General features: G+C 38.9%; 3 protein-coding genes across 3 annotated transcripts; all 3 read left to right on the top strand.

The window, feature by feature from the left end:
* Positions 1-1,625: 1,625 nt before the first annotated feature.
* Positions 1,626-3,935, top strand: LOC306706107 (solute carrier family 22 member 14-like; the record flags this gene model as incomplete). The annotated part of the gene is made up of 2 exons (XM_079173016.1): positions 1,626-2,000; positions 2,089-3,935. 2 exons carry the CDS (start codon positions 1,626-1,628, stop codon positions 2,194-2,196), a joined length of 483 nt encoding a protein of 160 aa, XP_079029142.1. The 3' UTR covers positions 2,197-3,935.
* A 2,090-nt stretch (positions 3,936-6,025) lies between these two features.
* Positions 6,026-10,739, top strand: LOC306706728 (solute carrier family 22 member 13-like; the record flags this gene model as incomplete). Its single annotated transcript, XM_079173897.1, has 10 exons — positions 6,026-6,400; positions 6,474-6,577; positions 7,295-7,449; positions 7,828-7,996; positions 8,085-8,205; positions 8,356-8,450; positions 8,878-9,092; positions 9,189-9,297; positions 9,954-10,160; positions 10,267-10,739. 10 exons carry the CDS (start codon positions 6,026-6,028, stop codon positions 10,322-10,324), a joined length of 1,608 nt encoding a protein of 535 aa, XP_079030023.1. The 3' UTR covers positions 10,325-10,739.
* A 4,340-nt stretch (positions 10,740-15,079) lies between these two features.
* LOC306706106 (solute carrier family 22 member 13-like) lies at positions 15,080-20,361 on the top strand (the record flags this gene model as incomplete). Its single annotated transcript, XM_079173015.1, has 9 exons — positions 15,080-15,454; positions 15,528-15,631; positions 16,052-16,206; positions 16,590-16,758; positions 16,847-16,967; positions 17,131-17,225; positions 18,914-18,988; positions 20,003-20,209; positions 20,304-20,361. The coding sequence occupies 9 exons, from the start codon at positions 15,080-15,082 to the stop codon at positions 20,359-20,361; spliced, it is 1,359 nt and encodes a 452-aa protein (XP_079029141.1).
* Positions 20,362-23,160: the final 2,799 nt, after the last annotated feature.

Below are 23,160 nucleotides of genomic sequence, written 5' to 3'. Positions count from 1 at the left end.
AAATCAGGTAAACACAGCAAAGTGACTATCTGAGGAGGAGGCACATTTGTCCAAACACGGTTGCCAGCCAAGTTGTTGCCCAAAATGATGTCAATCTCTTCCACTGGTAATGCTCATCTCACACCAACGGGCACTTTGCCCTGCACCAAGCCACAGTCTAGATTCATCCTATGCATCGCGACAGGCAACACCCTCAACCACATTCCTCAAATCAGGATTTTATCCTCTGTGTCTGTCTCATCTGAAAACAACAAAATAGACTCCCGAACATAGGAGTTGACAGCACCTCGTATCCCTCAAAATCTTAACGGGCACCTTAATGTCACTACTAGTCTGTGTTACAAAACCTTCTGAGACAAAAGGACTCATCTGGGCCAACAGCAACACCAGATTCCACCTGCCCACCTGGCTAATCTCCCACATCCACAGGATCAGGAACGCTTGTAGCCAGTGCAGAAGATTTTTCCCGCCCGTAAATGCCCAAAATTAGCATTAAAAAAAGCTAATAGGATTTTTTACATTAGATTTGGGAATTATTAAAAAATACTGTATGATACTGTTTTGTTCAGCAAGATGATTTCTACAAATGAACACCACTTTTATGGTTTTGAAGGGTAAATGCATTCAACAGAAGTAAAAAGTTAACTTCAAACTCACTACACGACTTGCATGAGCGTGAGTATGCCAAAGGAGGTTGTGAAGGTGAGCTGGTCGGGGTAATGATGCTTTGTAGTCTAATTTATTCACTTATTAGCAACCACATTTTTTAAGACACGTAAAAGCTTTAAAATTCACAAGTGAGGTATTTACTTATGTATTTTATATCGTAGAAAGAAAAAGGTTAAAATCTCTTAAGCTTGTGTTTACCACAGACCTTTTTTCAGATATCTAACCAAAAACCCATTCAAAAAGCTGTTGACTTCAAGACAAGAGAACCAGAAGTGCAAAAAATGGTAACTCATTTGCGGTTTTTAGGACTCATTCTGTACCACTTTAGAAGTTGCTAGAAGCAAGGCTTGCTTATTAGCTAAATAGAAATGAATTTCTCCAATAATTGATAAGACTTTTGAATGTGTTCAGCTTTAAAAGTAAATAAAAGATCATTTCAAATAACACTCTGTTCCTGAGGTTGGTCAAATAATTTACTTTCACCTGCATCAATTGTGCACGGCATCGTTTTATATCACTTAGTTACCAATTGTAATTGGTTTAACGATGTCTGTGCAGGTCAGGTCAATGTGCAGGTGACCACCAGTCAATATAATACATCTATGTGCTGGAAAATAAGTTAGTTGGGTTAAACATGAATGGATATAAAACTGTGGCACAGCCCTTTTCAAAGTGAGATTTCTGAAAAATATTTGCCAGCAAGGAGTCATGATTTCAGATGTCAGATAAGTCAAAGATGTTACGATAACAGTCTGAAGTTCAGCTCAGGTGAAAATAAAAAGACACATAAAAAGAAACAATATTCTTCATAATATAACCATATAACCCGTTGAATGAAATAATCAGTCATCGGTTCACTATGATATAGTTCACTTAGGTTAAACATTAATGGATATTGCTTAAAGCTATGGTGCAGCCATTTTCAACCTACACAAAGTGAGATATCTGATATCAACATGGCAGATTTTGGAGAGATCCTGAGGAGCATTGGAGAATTTGGGTTATTCCAGCAGCTCACTCTGATTGCACTTTGCTTTCCAGGTTTAACTCAGTCGTTTATTTTAGCAGGTTTTCTTTTTATCCAGTCTGATCCAGAGCGACACTGTAACACAGATTGGATCCTTCAGGCTGACTCCAACCTGACCACAGATGAGCAGCTGGACCTGACTCTGCCCCGGGAGGACAATGGGACCTTCAGCAGGTGTCAGATGTTTGTCCCTGTGGACTGGGACATCGGAGCCATCAAGAAGTACGGACTCAATGAGACCACAGGGTGCATGAATGGATGGGTTTACTACAACACGACGTATGATGCCACCATCATCACTGATGTAAGGATTGAGTGAAGACAAGCTGGCATTTGGTTAATTAATTCAATATTCATGAAATATTTCATAAAACATTTTTCTTTTGTAACAGTTTGATCTAGTTTGTGACAAAGTTAACTTGGTCGAAGTGATACAAGCAGTGTTCATGGCAGGCGTTCTTGTTGGTTCCCTCATATTTGGACCTTTTGCTGAATCGTAAGTATTTCATATAGTAAAAAATGTTGGTTTTGGTCTATAAAGTAAAGAAATACATGCAATATTTAGATATTTTTACTATCTTTGTTCAGCCCTTGCTTGCACTTGGATTTGCTCTGTTTTCCACTCAAACTGCTTGCACTCAGATATATTATTGCTTGCACAGACTTTCTGAGTTGTACAGAACATCGATGCGTGTCAGTTCCAGCCAGAGTCCTCCTGCGAACATGTTCGTTGAGTTGTAAATGCACTCAGGTCTCACCAAAAGTTTTCAAAAGCACCTAGCTTGTGCGTGTCCTGTCATGTACCAAGAGCTCAGTTGCAAATGAAATGCATTCTTAGCCATAAAATGTGCAACGCTTCTCCGCCGCTGTCAGCCAGAAATCACCGTTTGTACAAATCCTTTTCCATGCTGGGTCAGGGCTGCTAGGTGTGGGGTTGACCGACCCTTTGATACGATGTGAAGTTTTTCTGGAAATATCCTTCCCCAGAAATATGTTTCTCCTCCTTCAGCCATTGAGTGTTAAAAAAACAAAGCTAGGTAAATAAATAAATAAACTACTCAAGCAAAACCATAAACATTTTATAATTTCTTCCATATCTTTCAATTTGGACTCTTACTCCTCCAACTAAGCTCCTCCAACTAAATACTGTCTATTCTGTATAATTTTCTTCATCTCTTTCTGTTGCAGGTTTCCAGCAGTTATATTATTTATATTTCTTGTATCAACAGCCCTAAGCCCAACTATTTACCTATATTTAGTGTTCCAGTTCTTGGTGGGAGTTGAATCTGAAGGATATCGAATCAACTGTATTATACTGTGTAGGTATAGTGAGTTTATGCATATTTAGGATAAGGTAGCAACAAAAGGATTTTTGTTGTATTAAAAAATGACTACCGCAATTTCCCAAAGGCCATGTTGACGTCTTTTAAATCTTATACTGTCTTTGTTTTACAGGAGAAGGTGTTTTGATGGAATCTACAATGAATGTTATTTTTTCCTGATTGCAGCCACTGAGTGGATCGGGCCGTCCAAAAGATCGTGGGGAGTATGTGTGGCTCAGTTATTTGGTGGAGTTGGACAGTGCGTCCTCACCGGTGTGATCTACGGAATCCGACACTGGAGACTGGCTCAACTAATCACAGCATCTCCAGATATATTGCCTGTTATCTACAGCTGAACAACCTAGCTTGTAAATATGATCCCAGGGATAAAATACTTGCTTGTAGGCGAGGCAGGCATTTGGAATTGCTCATTTGTATGAGCAAGTTGCATATTATGATTTAAAGAGTCATATAAAATGCACACCCCAAGTATAATATTCATGAAATGTGTAAATCTCTGCTTCAGTCCTTTCTGTCTTGCTTTGGCAGAAGGATTGCCGCAGCTATTAGCGAGGTGGATGTTGTATTTGTCTTCTATAATTTCTGCAGCCATTGTTGACCGGTTATGTTCCACATGGCTCTGCATTTTCCAAAAGCATCACATGATGGCTGTTTGTATCATTCTTCTTCCCTTTAGCCTGGGCAGAATTTGCTGTGGCGATTAGGTCGATGAGGAAGGAGTTGTTCAAGCCCCCACCATCTTTGTGTAGGAGGCTAAATGTGTCTTGATAGAATGCTTGACTCTTCTTCATCTGACTTGTCTTCTTCAGACTCTTCCTGAACACCAAAAACACTAATGGCTTTATCAGGTTTGAGCCACTCTCTGTTGTAGTTCTCCCCAACTTGCCCCTTATGCTGTAGTACCCTTGATGGCCATCAGTCTGAAATAAAGGATAAACATATTCACCGCACAGTTACTCACATCCACAGCATTTAGTGTTGGACTGAATACGTTCAGATGTGAAAAAAAGTGACTCGAAACAGTTTAGGCAGTAGGTCCTTCGCATTGTCATATCCCCATTATATGATAAAGGTATAGTTGTTCCAAATGGAACTTCTAAACACTGAGGATGCATGTAACCTTGCCTTTAACAAGTTGTATCCTCCATACAAACACTATCCTTATGCTTCAGATGTAAACACCTGCTATGACATCACAGACTGGGTACGTTTAGGTATTGGTTAAAATCGCAGTTGGATACTTTTAGGTATCAGCACCAAATTTGGCGGATGCGTTGATAGATATATTGGGAACACAAATTGGATTTTGGAATGTCACAAACTCGCTCCTGGTGGCCGTGGCAGCCATTCTTTCAAAGTGGTCAAACTTTCCAATTCCTTTCGACCCACATGCAATAACACACATAATCTAGATCCTAGTAACCCTGAGAACCAGATGAAATACTCACTCACGATACTATGAACTTTTACAATGTAAGTGGTCATTTCACTATATTTTAATTTGATCATGTAATGCCGTGAATCAGACCACTCATTGGTCAACCATTGAATGGTTAACCACTGAATGGTCCACTGATTGCATCCCCATTCAGCCCCTTATCTCACATATACACACACACACACACACACACACACACTCACAATATAACTCAACCTGAGAGGACCCTCACTGACCATGTCTGACATTCATTAACCTTACTGAAACAAAAAGGGTCAAAATACTGAGTGGTCAGACAATAAAAACAGATAGATAAGGCATAGTGGAAATTTGCAATCACAATGGTTAAAACCAGTAAGAACGAATCAATAAATACAGTGGAAAGCTAACGTAGCCTCCGAATTAACTTCTATATGCTTGTGTAGATTGGGTGCTGCATTTTAGGCTGCTATCTCAACATTTCTGGGTAAACATGGTTGGTTTTCTTTGACTTGAAGGTGAAATGCTCTTGTAAATGTGTCAATGGGCTTTCTTACCGCTTACTTACATTTGATGGGGGTTCCGTTGACTCCCGCATAACAGGTCTCCTTCTTTGGGGCAGAACAGTCACGTGCCAGGCTCCCTCAAGCTGCCCCTCTGATTGATTGTAAATCTAAGATTGACTGTCAATCTGTCCACTCTGCGCCTCGAGGCCACTCTGTTGCAAAATTTTGTCATATGACTTTTCCCCCCAGGTGGTACATCTAAAAATACTTCCTTTCTAGTAAAATTACGGATTTTTAAACATATTGTAAAAAAGTACAACTAAATAAAAGTCTAATCCATTACTTCCACCCTGTTTGTGCATGCATGACTATATGATGCTTTGCACTACTGAGGCTAATACAGTTGTCCTTACTTAACTTTAAAAGCATGTGATTTTTATGCCACAGACTTTATCTTCTCTTCACATGCACGCCATAACCAATAGCAATAGACTAGTGTGTGATAATCTAAACTTCAAAGGTCCATCTTTTCAAGCACCTATAAAATGTGGGCTGTACTGATACTTTGGTTGATACGGCAAGGTGTCAGTTATCACGTCATATCAAAAAACCATTCAGCTACTTTTTTGATAACCTTTATAACGTGAAGCTGTTGTTGAAAGCCTTGTAACTCAAGCTATGATGACTTTTATAATTGTTGTTTCAAAGAAAAGTATTTCATGGTATCTTTGTGATTGCAATGATTTCAGTCTTTTAATGTGGGCATCTTAAAATAAATTGCCAGCAAGGAGTCATGATTTCAGATGTCAGATAAGTCAAAGATGTTTCGATAACAGTCTGAAGTTCAGTTCAGGTGAAAATGAAAAGAAATAAAAAGGAACAATGTCCTTCATAATATAACCATATAACCATATAACCATATAACCATATAACCCGTTGAATGAAATAATCAGTCATCGGTTCACTATGATATAGTTCACTTAGGTTAAACATTAATGGATATTGGTTAAAGTTATGGTGCAGCCATTTTCAACCTACACAAAGTGAGATATCTGATATCAACATGGCAGATTTTGGAGAGATCCTGAGGAGCATTGGAGAATTTGGGTTATTCCAGCAGCTCACTCTGATTGCACTTTGCTTTCCAAATTTAACTCAGTCGTTTATTTTTGCAAGCTTTCTTTTTATCCAGTCTGATCCAGAGCGACACTGTAACACAGACTGGATCCTTCAGGCTGACTCCAACCTGACCACAGATGAGCAGCTGGACCTGACTCTGCCCCGGGAGGACAATGGGACCTTCAGCAGGTGTCAGATGTTTGTCCCTGTGGACTGGGACATCGGAGCCATCAAGAAGTACGGACTCAATGAGACCACAGGGTGCATGAATGGATGGGTTTACTACAACACGACGTATGATGCCACCATCATCACTGATGTAAGTATTGAGTGTAGAAACTGAAGAAATTACCGTCATGAAATTCCTTCATTAAATGTTTCTTTCTTTGCAGTTTGATCTAGTTTGTGACAAAGCTAACTTGGTGGAAGTGATACAAGCAGTGTTCATGGCCGGTATTCTTGTTGGGTCTGTTATATTTGGACCTTTTGCTGAATCGTAAGTGTATTTCGTATTTAAAAAAAATGATTTTGATCAATGCTGTGAACATTTTAAAAAATGAAATACAACCCCACACACAGCTCCCATTCATAAATATTCATTTTTACAATTTAGAAAGAAGATATAATTTGTTTCCAACACTTAACTAAATACTAGCAGGGTATTGGCATGTCTTGAAAAGTCTTAAGCATTGAATTTAGTTTCCTAAAAAAAAGGTCGTAAATGTAACCTTTTTGTTTATTACCAACTTTTTGTATCGCTTAACATGGGTAACAAACATAAACAAACAAATACACAGCAAATAATCCCAATCCTGAATTAAATTAGCTTGGATCATTTGTATTGGTTAATCCATCCATCCATTTTATACTGCTTATCCAGGTCATGTTAATTTAATTCATTGTATTGTTAGGAATTATTGTTATATACTGCTGGGATGTACTGAATGTCATATTTTGTTCTGACTAGCCTTCCATCATACTTGACATTTCTAGTGCTGATTCATAGTCCTTATGTGTCCATATTAAATATCTATTGTTCAGTAAATAAACCATTTAGTTAATTTGTAGATGAGATGAAATTAGGTGCATTGTCGCTATTGCAGTCTTTCTGCCAATTAGCACCATTATTTATTTTAATTCTCTGCTTTGACCATAAGAGAAGCTGGTCATTTATTCTAAACTGTATCGTTTTGTTCTTGTCTTTCTGTTGCAGATTTGGTCGCAAACGTTCAACTCAAATTACAGCAGTTCTATTGCTCATATTTACTGTAACAACAGCACTCTGCCCCAATGTCTACTTATACTTAGCATCCATGTTCATGGTGGGAGTTGCAGGGGGAGGCTATCGAATCAACTGCATTATACTGGGTATGAACTATGTACGGGTAGCATTTTACATGTGATATTGATTTTTATTTTCCAAATCAATCTATCAGGGACTTTAGACAATAAAACGTATTAAAGACACTTAGCATAATAGCAAATTGATAGAAATTATATTATTAGAAATTTAGCAAATATTGATTAATCAAATGATCTACAGAAGTAAATTATCTGAAGAACAAAATATATCATCATTGACCACCAATTGGTTTGTAGCTGTTACAATTAATGTTCCTATAGTTGTGTATGGCATTATAGCATCTTACAAGTTATACTTCTAGCATTTTTTTTGATTGTTGAAAATAAAAACAATCCCGGTCAAAACTGGTAACTTATAAAACTTGTATATCTTCCTGTATGCAGCCACTGAGTGGATCGGGCCGTCCAAAAGATCATGGGGAGCATGTGTGACTCAGCTATTTGGTGCAGTTGGACAGTGCGTCCTCGCTGGTATGATCTATTTCATCAGAGACTGGAGACTGGCTCAACTAATCACAGCATCTCCAATTACAGTGGTTGTTTTCTACATATGGTGTGCATTAACTATTTTTTATTGCCTTTTACATTTTCATTTGTAAACTATTGACTATTTGAACTGTCACTTTCTCTGTTTCTTTGAGGTTCATTCCAGAGTCAGCCAGATGGTTGTTAAGCAGAGGAAGGACAGACGAGGCCAAAAAGCTGATCGTCAAGGCGGCCGCCATCAACAAACGCACTGTTCCAGACTCTCTTCTAAACAATGTACTGACCCCTCACATTTCTTATTTCCCCATTATCCATAGTGTTGGGTAATAATTTATGCTGCTTAAACGTATTTCTTACTGCTATTACCAATCGTATTAAACTATTAATATGACAGATTTTAGTTTTACTAAAGACTTTCTGTTACAGATTGCTGTGAAAGAGGTTGGGAACAAAGGAGGCATTAAAGTTCTTTTCAGATCACCTGTACTGACTAAATATATCTTCATCATAACATTGGCATGGTGAGTTGAAATTTCCATGAGCTCCACTAACGTCTTAAAGATACACTACTTTAATCTTTAATAAAAATAAAATCACTCTACGTATATTCATAAACGGGGAAATGATATGAAGGGACCAGCAATGTTTTTTTGTACCAGGCTGTAAACTTGTTTATTTCTGCTATAAAGTGGGCAGTTTATCATGGGGGTCTATGTGGATTGACTTTTTGCTTTTGGAGCCAGCCTCAAGTGGCCATTTGAGGAACAGCAGGGACAAACTGTAGCTTAATATGGAAAATGTGCTGATTAAGCCACACATTGGTCATGTTCGGATTGCCAAAGTGGTTAGTTGGGAGGTCATTTGATGCTGCGATTGAGAGTAAGATGTTTATAATGCTATATAATGTAGGACAAGACTAATGTGTTCCCTTCCTGTCTTTAAACTCAGGTTTTCACTGAGCCTTGCCGTCTTCTGCTTGTACTTCAATATGGGAGGCCTCGGCTTCAGCATCTTTCTGACACAGTTCTTGTTTGGTGCTGTTGAAATACCAGCTCATATACTGTGTATGTGGCTGCTGGAGGTTTTCGGCAGAAAAAAATTATTTGTAGCAACACTTCTGACAGGAGGACTCTCTTGCATACTTGTCCTGGCTGTTCCTCAAGGTAGGCCCTTTACAATTTTTAAGCAAAATGATAGCTTCATGTTTTTGTCCTGTGTGTCTGTTCTCAACTCTTTTTTTGTGTGTTTCTTTTTTTCAGGATATGCCATTGCCATTACGTCCTTAGCTGTTGCAGCACGTTTTTTCCTGCTCTCTGGTATTAGTATATGTAATGTTTTTGTTCAGGAGCTGTTTCCAACATCTGTTAGGTAGGTGTTCACAGGCTTCATGTGAAACAGCATTTAAGATGTACTAAATGGTTTGTCCTAACCTACAGGTGTCCAATGGCCTTAGGTCTTTATGTAGAGCCCCTCTGCATTCTGCTGTAGCAAATTTACTAATATATAGGGTGCCTAGTTATGGCTGTATGCTCAAGGACCTCTCACAAAAAAAGCTTTTATTGCCTTTTTACTGCCTTCTGTCTGCTCAGTCATTAGTCTTACCCACCCCAGTTGGGAGATAGCAGTTTGCAGTGTGTTTGGGTAACAGCTTACAGAACTTAACTACCAGTACACACACTGCTGCAAACCTCTCAGCCACTGCTCTCCAGCTCACTTTTATTTTTTGGACAGTAGGTTTGGCTAAGTGCTAAGAAAACTCAGCTGCTGCTTAGCAGGCAGACAACTTGGGGAGTTTAAGTTTGCTTTGGGTAAGATTGTATGAATTGTATTATACAACAACTGTTGTATTTGTATTGCTTTTGTCTGGCTTTGTTATAATGCTTTCTCTGAATCTGCTTCTGCCGTGCTTTTTCTGTCAAAGCACTTTGTTTTCTATTTGTAAGCGTGCTATATAAATAACATTTTGCTATTTGATCCAAATGTGTAAATGTCTTCTATTTTTCCACTCGTCCTTCCCCTTTCAGACAAACAGCCACAGCTTTAGGAGCCATATCAGGAAGAATAGGTGGATTACTGGCTCCACTGCTCAACATCTTGGCCATGTACCACTGGGCCATACCCACCACAGTCTTCAGCAGCTTAACGCTCCTCAGTGGAGCTCTCTGCTTCCTGCTTCCTGAGACCAGGAGAAAAGAGCTTCCTGAGTCAGCCGATGAGGCCGAGTTCAACAGGTAACTGTCGCAAACATGTTCCATCATGACATGTCATTAGACAAATTGATCTCTCACATTTTATCATTTGCTCCCTGATTTCACTCATCTCTCCTTTGACTTTCAGAGACAAGACCTCCACAAACACAGCCAGTTGTTCAAGTCAAAAATCAACCAAGATGTAAACGTGTTTCAAATCTAGAATGCATTTACTTCAAACTGCACATGTCATAACTTCACATCATATAAACAGACCAAAAGCAGCTGTAGAAGTTATAAAGTGGTGTACGCACAAAGGTCTCTTGCCATTTGCTTTTGACATGAATGTAGGATGATATAAATTAACCATATATTCATAGTATAGCACGTCACAGTTCAGTATGTTGAAAAAAGTCCATAGCATAGTCTGTCAAAAAAGATCATAAAAAAGATTTAAAAAAATATATGTATATAGTATATCCCAAAATGTCATACAAAATAAGTAACAGTATGGTATGGTAAAAGAGCCGTGGTATAGTATGTACATTTTTTGGGAAAAAAGTCATAGTGCTTAATGGTATACTATACTATTACTTTTTCAAAATACTCTATATTACTTGTTTCCATGGGAACTATGTTGGTGTACTATACTATGACTTCATGATCTTTCTATGACACAGTGTGGTATGATATTTCCAATGTTCTTTTATTTTTTTTTGGGGGGGGGGGGGTGTGTCTTGTGATGTAATTCAAATCAATGTATGATAATAACAAATTGGCTGTCCGTTTTACAATTACCAAATCCAGTTTGCTCTTCCTGGTTGGGGAGACCATTACTTTCATGGCCTGACAATCCATTCAGATGTTCTTTGTCTGCTGTCCTCACCACCTGATAGTTTGACGTTTCTCCTCTGAATTCCCGGCTGCCTCGTCCACGTTTGTCACGCGGGGTGTCCGAGTGCTTGTCCGTTGTTCCTCCCCTCGCACCACTCAAGGTCCTGCTTTTCTTTGCCTCCTCGCTTCACGCCCCAGCAGCGTGCTAATCAATCTCGGTCCAATCTGATGCGCCTCAGGTGTGTTTGGGGAGTGTCTCGTTTGCCTGCCGGGCAAAGAAGAAAAGAACCAAAAGAAAAACACCACACTCCAAAAGAATAATTACACTCAAAATAACATGCAGAACGCTACCTTCCTGGCTACGCTTAGTGACACATACTCAGGTTAGCTTGCTTAACCCCAACAACCAGTGTATTCCGTTAAGTTAATGTGTTGCTTGGATGTATTCTTATTCTTTCAGCTGCAACCCCGGCAGTGTGACACGGACGGAGCAAATACAAAATAAATATAAAAACATACTTCTTAGCAGTAAGAAGGTTTCATTTCATAACTTATAATCACCCACAGCGTACATTAAATTAACCAGAGCAAAGTAACACGGCACCCAGTCTCTGACTGTAAGACACAACTCCGACATGTCACTCTGCAACACACGGGTCCAGAAGCTGACACACATAAGTGAATACATGACATGAACATATGATGAGAGGATATACAGGACTGTCTCAGAAAATTAGAATATTGTGATAATCCCCATACGTGTGATTTAGTTTACTGAACCAAGCTGAGTGTTTTTCAAGGCTCAGGAAACCCTTGCAGGTGTTTCGAGTTAATTAGACGATTCAAGTGATTAGTTGAATACCCTACTAGTATAGTTTTTCATGATATTCTAATATTTAGAGATAGGATATTTGAGTTTTCTTAAGCTGTAAGCCATAATCAGCAATATTAAAAGAATAAAAGGCTTGCAATATTTCAGTTGATTTGTAATGAATCCAGAATGCATGACATTTTTGTTTTTTTAATTGCATTACACAAAATAAAGAACTTTATCACAATATTCTAATTTTCTGAGACAGTCCTGTATACAGATTTTTATTTTTTCATTTTCTCCCAAATCCGTTTCACACCGCCGGGGTTGCAGCTGAAAATAAGGCTAAAATATTTTTCACACACACACCATTTGAAAGTATCTGCAACACATTAACTCAGCGGTATTCAATTAAAGTTTAACAAGGTCCATTTAGAGAGAATTTCCTCATTCAAAGGTCAGGAACATAACAGTAATGTCTAACTTTGCACAATGATTTAGTTCCATATGTATTGAAGTAGATTAACAGTTGTATTAACGTCTGTATGTAGTCAACAACTGACTGTTAAATCAAATAAAGAAAGTTAAATTGAATAATATCCCAACAATATTGAAACTGGATGAATTGTAAATAATACATAGTCTAATAATAAATGAATTTTCTTCTCTCATTTCAAGTAAAATAAGGAATAAATTAAATAACAGAAAGCGTTTGAAAATAAATACATAAATAAAATACTTCACTGAATAGCGCTGCAGCTTTAAATTCAGTTCATTCAGGTGTGAAGTGATATGGTATTATATTTTGTTCATCTTCTAAAAAGAGAAGTTTGTGTGCAGGGACTTTATCTGTTGTTTTTGAAACTTGTTTCAGCTCTATTCCCTCTCTGTTATCATCATTGTTGGTCAGTGAATTAATGTGTTAGGATTCTGATCATATTGGGCTCTTAGGTTTATTTTCTGTGCCTTAGAAAGACTATAATCTGGGTGGGACTCTCTGGCACAGCACTCAACTGTTTTGAATCCTACTTGAAGGACAGAGAATACTTTGTGTCTGTAGCTTAATTGCACATCAGAGCTGACTAAAATGACATGTGGTGTTCCCCAAGGTTCAATACTGGGGTCTCTTCTATTCAACATCTACATGCTTCCACTAGCTCAGATTATTGAAAACAACAAAGTGTGTTATAATAAGTGTGCAGACGAAACACAAATCTATATAACTATATCACCAGGGGACTATAATCCCATACAAGGGCTGGGTAAATGCATTGAACAAATCAACAACTGGATGTGCCAGAACTTTCTTCAAATAAACAAAGATAAAACAGAAGTAATTGTTTTTGGTACCAAGGATGAACGATTGAAAGTCAGCATTCAGCTTCAATCACTGATGTTAAAAACCACAAACCAAGCCAGAAATCTAGGTGTAGTTATGGATTCAGACCTCAACCTGAACAGCCATATCAAGACAATTACAAAATCAGCCTACTATCACCTGAAGAATATATCAAGGATTAGAGGATTTGGAAAAACTTGTCCGTGCATTTATCTTCAGTAGACTCGACTACTGTAACGGTGTGTTTACTGGTCTCTGTAAAAAGTAAATCCGAAAGCTGCAGCTCGAGTCCACACTAAGACCAAGAAAGTGGATCACATCACTCCAGTTCTGAGGTCTTTGCACTGGCTTCCTGTCCAACAAAGAATTTACAACCTTTTAACCCCTAAGCCTATTTTGAGGCCTCTGCTCGAAAATGTCATACCCATACTCAAAGGGGCTTATCTCTCTAACTACAAGGTCTATTTGAATAATTTCAATGGAATAATAACAGTAACACTTGTGAGATGTGTTCATATGTGTACATATCAGTGTATATGTTACTGGTAAATGCTGAATGAATAAAACACACAGCTCAAATTGAAAATGTTCAGGTTCGCCTGAAAGAAATGCACTTTTATTGATATTCTCGATTTGAAATGATGCAGATACACCCAAATCAACCCTCACAAGTCATAGCACAACAGGTTAGGGGTCTTCAAAAAAGAAATTGGCTTGATAGAGGGAAGTATGCCTGAGAAATCAAGGTTTGTGTACAGATCAGCCGAGGTCAGCCAACGTCAATTCTGATTTTGGAAGCAGTACTTCAGCTGTTTTATTGTACTTTAATATAATACTATACAACTATATATTACCTTTAGTCTGCATTAAGAATTTAACTTCTTCGTGATTGTGTAACATTAATTTACAATCCCCGTACCAAGCTTTGATTAATCAGTAGGTGGTGCTTTTATAAGAATTGATCTCTTATCTCCAACATAACCTGCTCCAGAGCATGTTAGGTGTTCAGCATAAGTAACCATGGCGATCTATCCCGGTATGAAGTGAACCTCCTTCGTGGGACTGAAAACGCAGAGTTAACCCTCAAGTTACCTTGCTAACCCCAAATCCTGCGTCGTGGTACAGGCCCCTGGTCTCACTCTTCAAGACACAGAAATAAAGTGTCTGTTTAGATACAGATGGTTATACTGTCTTCTACTAAAGACGCAGAGATTTGATTTTCTTCATCAGTACTGTCAGAACTGAGCCCTGACAGTTAACATGAAGAAGACCAAAAGTATTGCCTTCCAAAAAAGATCAATGTTACAGAAAAATGACCCAACATTTAAAATACGTGGGACCCAAATAGAACAAACAAATACCTATACATGGCATTAGAATTTGGATATCTAGGATGTCTGTTTGTTAAAATGCATACGCATTTGTGATGGCAATAATTTCAGAGGAATATCTCCAGCCCAAATGAATAGACCTTTTTAAAGTAGACATCTTATACATTTGCCAGCAAGGAGTCAATGTTTATAAGACAACAGTCTGGAGTTCAGCTCAGGTGAAAACAAAAAACTACATGAGTCACTGAATGATTAGTATTAATTTAATCATTTAATTGGCAAGTACATTTTTCTTTTTTTGCAGATCATTACATATTTGTTTTAATATTATGAAATGTGTACATCAAATGCATAATTTGAAGTGGAATATTTGTGATAACATACAAAAGAGATTCCTTGACATGTATAGCTTATTGGAAAATGACAACAAATGCAAATGATTTTAGTAGCTGAATAAAGTCACATGATGGAATTCAATGATTGAGGACAATATTTAATGTCCTAAATTATGGTTTTCAGTTTTTGCATTAACAGGTCAACCATTTAGTCCATTTAATCACTGACTACAGATGGTTAAACATTTATTTGAACCTGAGCCTATATAGGAAATTCAACCACAGTTTCACACATCATCTGCAGAGTGAAAATGGTGGATTTTGGAGAGATTCTGAGGACCATCGGAGAGTTTGGCTTCTTCCAGAAGCTCATCATTCTTGTGTTAACCTTCCCAAATTTCTTTTTACCCATCTTATTTAGCAGTTTTCTTTTTATCCAGTCTGATCCAGAGCGACACTGTAACACAGATTGGATCCTTCATGCTGACTCCAACCTGACCACAGATGAGCAGCTGAACCGGACTCTGCCTCGGGAGGAGGATGGGACCTTCAGCAGGTGTCAGATGTTTGTCCCTGTGGACTGGGACATCGGAGCCATCAGAGAGTACGGACTCAATGAGACCACAGGGTGCATGAATGGATGGGTTTACTACAACACGACGTATGATGCCACCATAATCACTGATGTAAGTATTGAGTGTAGAAACTGAAGAAATTACCGTCATGAAATTCCTTCATTAAATGTTTCTTTCTTTGCAGTTTGATCTAGTTTGTGACAAAGCTAACTTTGTGGAAGTGATACAAGCAGTGTTCATGGCCGGTGCTCTCGTTGGTTCTGTCATATTTGGACCTTTTGCTGAATCGTAAGTGTATTTCATGCAGTAAAAAAATGTTTTTGATCAATGCTGTGAACATTTTAAAAATTGGAATACAACCCCACACACAGCTCCCATTCATAAATATTAATTTAGACAATTTTAGAAAGAACATGTAATTTGTTTCCAACACTTAACTAAATACTAGCAGGGTATTGGCATGTCTTGAAAAGTCTTAAGCATTGAATTTAGTTTTCTAACAAAAAGGTCGTAAAATGTTTTTATCGTTTAACATGGGTAACAAACATAAACAAACAAATACACAGCAAATAATCCCAATCCTGAATTAAATTAGCTTGGATCATTTGTATTGGTTAATCCATCCATCCATTTTATATGCTTTGACCATAAGAGAAGCTGGTCATTTATTCTAAACTGTATCGTTTTGTTCTTGTCTTTCTGTTGCAGATTTGGTCGCAAACGTTCAACTCAAATCACAGCAGTTCTATTGCTCATATTTACTGTAACAACAGCACTCTGCCCCAATGTCTACTTATACTTAGCATCCATGTTCATGGTGGGAGTTGCAGGGGGGGGCTATCGAATCAACTGCATTATACTGGGTATGAACTATGTACGGGTAGCATTTTATATCACATGTGACATTGATTTTTATTTTCCAAATCAAACTATTAGGGACTTTAGACAATAAAACGTATTAAAGACACTTAGCATAATAGCAAATTGATAGAAATTATATTATTAGAAATTTAGCAAATATTGATTAATCAAATGATCTACAGAAGTAAATTATCTGAAGAACAAAATATTTCATCATTGACCACCAATTGGTTTGTAGCTGTTACAACTAATTTTCCTATAGTTGTGTATGGCATTATAGCATCTTACAAGTTATACTTCTAGCACTTTTTTTGATTGTTGAAAATAAAAACAATCCCGGTCAAAACTGGTAACTTATAAAACTTGTATATCTTCCTGTATGCAGCCACTGAGTGGATCGGGCCGTCCAAAAGATCGTGGGGAGTATGTGTGACTCAGCTATTTGATGCAGTTGGACAGTGCGTCCTCGCTGGTGTGATCTATTTCATCAGAGACTGGAGACTGGCTCAACTAATCACAGCATCTCCAATTACAGTGGTTGCTTTCTACATATGGTGTGCATTAACTATTTTTTATTGCCTTTTACATTTTCATTTGTAAACTATTGACTATTTGAACTGTCACTTTCTCTGTTTATTTGAGGTTCATTCCAGAGTCAGCCAGATGGTTGTTAAGCAGAGGAAGGACAGAAGAGGCCAAACAGCTGATCGTCAAGGCGGCCGCCATCAATAAACGCACTGTTCCAGACTCTCTTCTAAACAATGTACTGACCCCTCACATTTCTTATTTCCCCATTATCCATAGTGTTGGGTAATAATTCATGCTGCTTAAACGTATTTCTTACTGCTTTTACCAATCGTAGTAAACTATTAATATGACTTGATATCAAAACAAATTTTAGTTTTACTAAAGACTTTCTGTTACAGATTGCTGTGAAAGAGGTTGGGAACAAAGGAGGCATTAAAGTTCTTTTCAGATCACCTGTACTGACTAAATATATCTTCATCATAACATTGGCATGGTGAGTTGAAATTTCCATGAGCTCCACTAACATCTTAAAGATACACTACTTTAATCTTTAATAAAAAATGTTTTTAACTTTAATAAAAATTAAATCACTCTACGTATAGTCATAAACGGGGGACATTTTTGTACTAGGCTGTAAACATTTTTATTTCTGCTATAAAGTGGGCAGTTTATCATGGGGGTCTATGTGGATCAGTGGCGGGCCGTGCATTTTATACCTGGGCCTTCACTGCTGTCCTGCAGCTGAAACACAGCTACGGTTCTTATTTGTTTCGTGTAAAAATGAAGCTCAATACCTATAAATGCACTAACTGCAGAGTGCAGATACATGAATACGCCAAGAGTGTGTCTCCTCTCTTCTCTGACTGCAGCTGGGACAGCTGCACGAGAGACTGACCGCCTGTGAGTGCTTTGGGGCGGCGGAGGGGCTCACGGCAGCTCCCGCTGCTCGTTCACGACAGGGCAGAACGTACGTGCTTTCACGTCAGAGTCAAAACACCAGAAAAGTCTCCAACAACACCAGAAAAAGTCGCTAGATTTGTCGCTAGTAGCTTTTGACAAAAAAAAGTTGCCATGAGGGTTTGGAAAGTTGCCAGATTTAGCGAGAAAGTCGCCAAGTTGGCAATACTGGCACCGGCTAAATATGTCCTCAGCGCAACATTGGACGTAACAATGGTTCCTATCACATATAAAACCAAACAAAAATCCATCTTCGTAAAAACAAGTTGTACAAATAATAATATATAAACAAGCATATTAAAGCTACTGCAGATGTAAAAACCAGAGCAGTTAACTTACCAGAGCTGCTGTCCACTTAAAGACAAAGTCCATCCTCCTTTCTTTGTTAACAAAGAGTTTAATCTCACGGTTGTTCAGTACATCCGTGCATTTTAGTTCCAGTAAGAAGTCCTTCTCGATTCATGGCCAGTGAAGACAGTCGAGCCTCCCCAGTTGTATTTCTTGAATACGTTTTAATGTGTTTGAGGGCTGAAAATGTCCGCTCGACAGAGGCAGCAGATATTGGCATTGTCACCGCCCAACATGTCACGCACAACATGGCCAGCTAAAGAATACGCCCAACATGTCAAACTAAAGATCTGATTGGTTGAACGCTATGACAATCAACAATATCGTCCCCATTCACTTAAACTGCAAAGTGATTCACTTGTGAGTCTGCAGGCCTGGGGCCTCTCTTCTACCTAGAGACACAGAGGTGAAATCTGATTGGATAAAAGCTCTACTTAAAACAAGCTGCACTGGAAGCAGAGCAACTGAGGAACACAGTAGCTGTGCAATGACAAAATAAGATAATGGGAAAAATATTTTTATAAATTATAGTACATGAAGTGTTTTTATGAAAAATTATTAAATTATAAAATAGCTATAACTTTGTGATTCTGTCTAGGCCAGCAGAGAAGGCCTTGCTGGCCCTGACGGCCCACCACTGATGTGGATTGACTTTTTGCTTTTGGAGCCAGCCTCAAGTGGCCATTTGAGGAACAGCAGGGGCAAACTGTAGCTTAATATGGAAAATGTGCTGATTAAGCCACACATTGGTCATGTTCGGATTGCCAAAGTGGCTAGTTGGGAGGTCATTTGATGCTGCGATTGAGAGTAAGATGTTAATAATGCTATATAATGTAGGACAAGACTAATGTGTTCCCTTCCTGTCTTTAAACTCAGGTTTTCACTGAGCCTTTCCGTCTTCTGCTTGTACTTCAATATGGGAGGCCTCGGCTTCAGCATCTTTCTGACACAGTTCTTGTTTGGTGCTATTGAAATACCAGCTCATATACTGTGTATGTGGCTGCTGGAGGTTTTCGGCAGAAAAAAATTATTTGTAGCAACACTTCTGACAGGAGGACTCTCTTGCATACTTGTCCTGGCTGTTCCCCAAGGTAATCCCCTTTGCAATTGTTTTACAAAATGATAGCTTCATGTTTTTGTCCTGCGTGTCTGTTCTCAACTTTTGTTTTTGTACGTTTCTTTTTTTCAGGATATGCCATTGCCATTACGTCCTTAGCTGTTGCAGCACGTTTTTTCCTGCTCTCCGGTTTGAGTATATGTAATGTTTTTGTTCAGGAGCTGTTTCCAACATCTGTTAGGTAGGTGTTCACAGGCTTCATGTGAAACAGCATTTAAGATGTACTAAATGGTTTGTCCTAACCTACAGGTGTCCAATGGCCTTAGGTCTTTATGTAGAGCCCCTCTGAATTCTGCTGTAGCAAATTTACTAATATATAGGGTTATGGCTGTATGCTCAAGGACCTCTTGCAAAAAAAGCTTTTATTGCCTTTTTACTGCCTTCTGTCTCCTCAGTCATTAGTCTTACCCACCCCAGTTGGGAGATAGCAGTTTGCAGTGTGTTTGGGTAACAGCTTACAGAACTTAACTACCAGTACACACAATGCTGCAAACCTCTCAGCCACTGCTCTCCAGCTCACTTTTATTTTTTGGACGGTAGGTTTGGCTAACCGCTAACAAAACTCAGCTGCTGCTTAGCAGGCAGACAACTTGGGGAGTTTAAGTTTGCTTTGGGTAAGATTGTATGAATTGTATTTGTATTGCTTTTGTCTGGCTTTGTTATAATGCTTTCTCTATATCCTGCTTCTGCTGTGCTTTTTCTGTCAAAGCACTTTGTTTACTATTTGTAAGCGTGCTATATATATATATATATATATATATATATATATATATATATATATAACATTTTGATATTTGATCCAAATGTGTAAATGTCTTCTATTTTTCCACTCTTCCTTCCCCTTTCAGACAAACAGCCACAGCTTTAGGAGCCATATCAGGAAGAATAGGTGGATCAGTGGCTCCACTGCTCAACATCTTGGCCATGTACCACTGGGCCATACCCACCACAGTCTTCAGCAGCTTAACGCTCCTCAGTGGAGCTCTCTGCTTCCTGCTTCCTGAGACCAGGAGAAAAGAGCTTCCTGAGTCAGTCGATGAGGCCGAGTTCAACAGGTAACTGTCGCAAATCTGTTACATCGTGACAAATTGATCTCTCACATTTTATCATTTGCTCCCTGATTTCACTCATCTCTCCTTTGACTTTCAGAGACAAGACCTCCACAAACACAGCCAGTTGTTCAAGTCAAAAATCAACCAAGATGTAAACGTGTTTCAAATCTAGAATGCATTTACTTCAAACTGCACATGTCATAAATACACATCATATAAACAGACCAAAAGCAGCTGTAGAAGTTATAAAGTGGTGTACGCACAAAGTTCTCTTGCCATTTGCTTTTGACATGAATGTAGGATGATATAAATTAACCATATATTCATAGTATAGCACGTCACAGTTCAGTATGTTGAAATAAGTCCATAGCATAGTCTGTCAAAAAAGATCATAAAAAATATTTAAAAAATGATATGTATATAGTATATCCCAAAATGTCATACAAAATAAGTAATAGTATGGTATTGTGAAAGAGCCATGGTATAGTATGTACATTTCTTTTGAAAAAAAGTCATAGTGCTTAATGGTATACTATACTATTACTTTTTCAAAATACTCTATATCATACTTTTTTAAGGGAATTAAGCTGGTGTACTATACTATGACTTTATGATCTTTCTATGACACAGTGTAGTATGATATTTCCAATGTTCTTTTATTTCATTTTTTTTTGAGGGGGGGGGGGTTGTCTTGTGATGTAATGAAAATCAATATATGTAAATAACAAATTGGCTGTCTGTTGTCCAATTACCAAATTATCCAGTTTGCTCTTCCTGGTTGGGGAGACCATTACTTTCATCGCCTGACAATCCATTCAGATGTTCTTTGTCCTCTGTCCTCACCACCGATGATAGTTTGACGTTTCTCATCTGAATTCCCGGCTGCTTCGTCCATGTTTGTTACGCGGGGTGTCCGAGTGCTTGTCTGTTGTTCCTCCCCTCGCACCACTGATGCGCCTCAGGTGTGTTTGTGGTCTCGTTTGCCTGCCAGGCAAAGCAGAAAACAACCAAAAGAAAAACACCACACTCCAAAGTCTCCCAAGCCGGGGTTGCAGCTAAAAATAAGGCGAATCACGTTTGGCAGCCTCGTCATGGGGAGGGGAGGGGGGTAACTGCGCTCATGTGATTGGCTGAAAATGAGGCTGACATCTGATTGGCTACAGATAGGTCCATGTTGACAAAAATGCATTTGCGAATCCAGCCACGTCAGGGGAGTCTCAAAAAACCCACAAACAAATGTGGAGCAATCCACAAATAAATGCAATGCAATCCACAAAGAAATACATACAAATCCACGAACAAATAGAAAAATCCACACACAAATACATACAAATGCAGAAATCTATTTTTTTACATTTATATAAATCGTAATTCATTTATGTGTGCATTGAAATGTATTTGTGAATCGTTCTGCGTGCATTTGTGAGTAAAATGTATCTGTAAATCCTGTGTACATTTGTAAATCGAATATATTTGTGAATTGTTGTGCGCATTTGTGAGTCTTTCTGTGTGCATTTGCAATTATTGAGACTGATCTGACCCCATCACTTTCTGTGCCTTCATTTTGGATCTCACATTGCCGTTTTTAATAATCGTCACGGTCTCTGAAGCGGTTTGAAACTGGTTTGAAACTGCTCGTGGGAAGAATTACCTTTAAGGGTCGGTCTATTCTTGGTTAAAGGCTCTGGTCTCACTGGCCACTTTTCTCTTTTTAGAGAACGCCATGTGAAATGAAGCTCAAGTGCAAGTTCAGTCAGGAAGACACCCCCAATCTCTGTCTCTCCTCTCCTTGTAATTACTCTATCAGCTGATTGGGGGCGTGCACTTTTTACTAACCTAAGAATCTGCCAATCAATTCTAAGCCAATCATATTGTTGCTGTCAAACTATAAATAGTGTTCTCCTTTCTGCTGCTGTCAGTTGTCATTTCAGCATTAAGCAGATGCGAAGCGATACAAATTCCCTAACCCTTTTAAACATCTAGTTGTGGGTAACTGAGACAATGACGGATTCCGACTTTGATCGTTTCAGGAAGAGTCAGGTCTCAACATCGATGTTTAGCCGGAGCTGGCATTCAGCCCGCCAGGTGGCCGGCACAGGAGCACTCGCCTGCGCGGCGCAGCGGCTCCCCTCAGACGAGCAAGAAGCCCTCTTAGCTCAGCTAGAACTTCGCGGTGGTATCCTAGTAAGTCTAAAGGTGCGTTCACACCAAACGCGGCGCGAATTATTCGCATGAGTAGATTACATACAAAGTCTATGCACAGACCAAACTGTGTATAAATGTGTGCGTAAACCATATGGTACAAACAATGAAAAAGACGCTGCCGTATTTACGTCTAGATGACGTTAATGTGAGTGTTGATGGATCTGCTACAATGTTAGCATAGCCTAGCACCAAACGATCCGAGCTCCATTGAGAAAACAAGTACAAATCGGCATCATTACGTAGTTATTTCGGAGTCCCCTTTTGTTGGTTTATTGCAGTTAAATCACAGCCAGACATGACAGCGTTTAGTTTCCTTGGATACCTGGGACTTCCACAACACGTACTAAGCAGAAATACAGGGTTTTTTTCCATGGTTGATTGCGGACAGTTGAACGGCTTTCAGGGCGATAAGCCACGCCCCCTCTCCGGCGCGTCCAGCGTGATTCACGCGAATTAACACAAATAGTCCCCGGCGAAACCGGCGGCGCGAATGACGCAATTGGTGTGAACATGGCATAACAGTTACTCGCGATTAGTCGATCCATCGCCGGTGGTCGCGCCGGAAGAATCAGGCTCAACCTGAGCTCCGCAGGCGGAGTTGCGTCCCGTACTCTTTCTCCACCAGCAACTCCTGGCCTCCAATGCAGACTGATAGGAAATTTTTGTGTGCTAGTACATATGGGTTGTCTCTGTCTTTGCTTTGATAAGAGGGAGTGACTCAATGGGGGTTGCAGTTTAAACAGAGAATG

The sequence above is a fragment of the Pholis gunnellus genome, assembly GCF_910591455.1.
Source record: "Pholis gunnellus genome assembly, chromosome: 14".
NCBI classification, from domain to species: Eukaryota; Metazoa; Chordata; class Actinopteri; order Perciformes; family Pholidae; genus Pholis; species Pholis gunnellus.
This window is presented reverse-complemented; position numbering and strand designations above follow the sequence as displayed.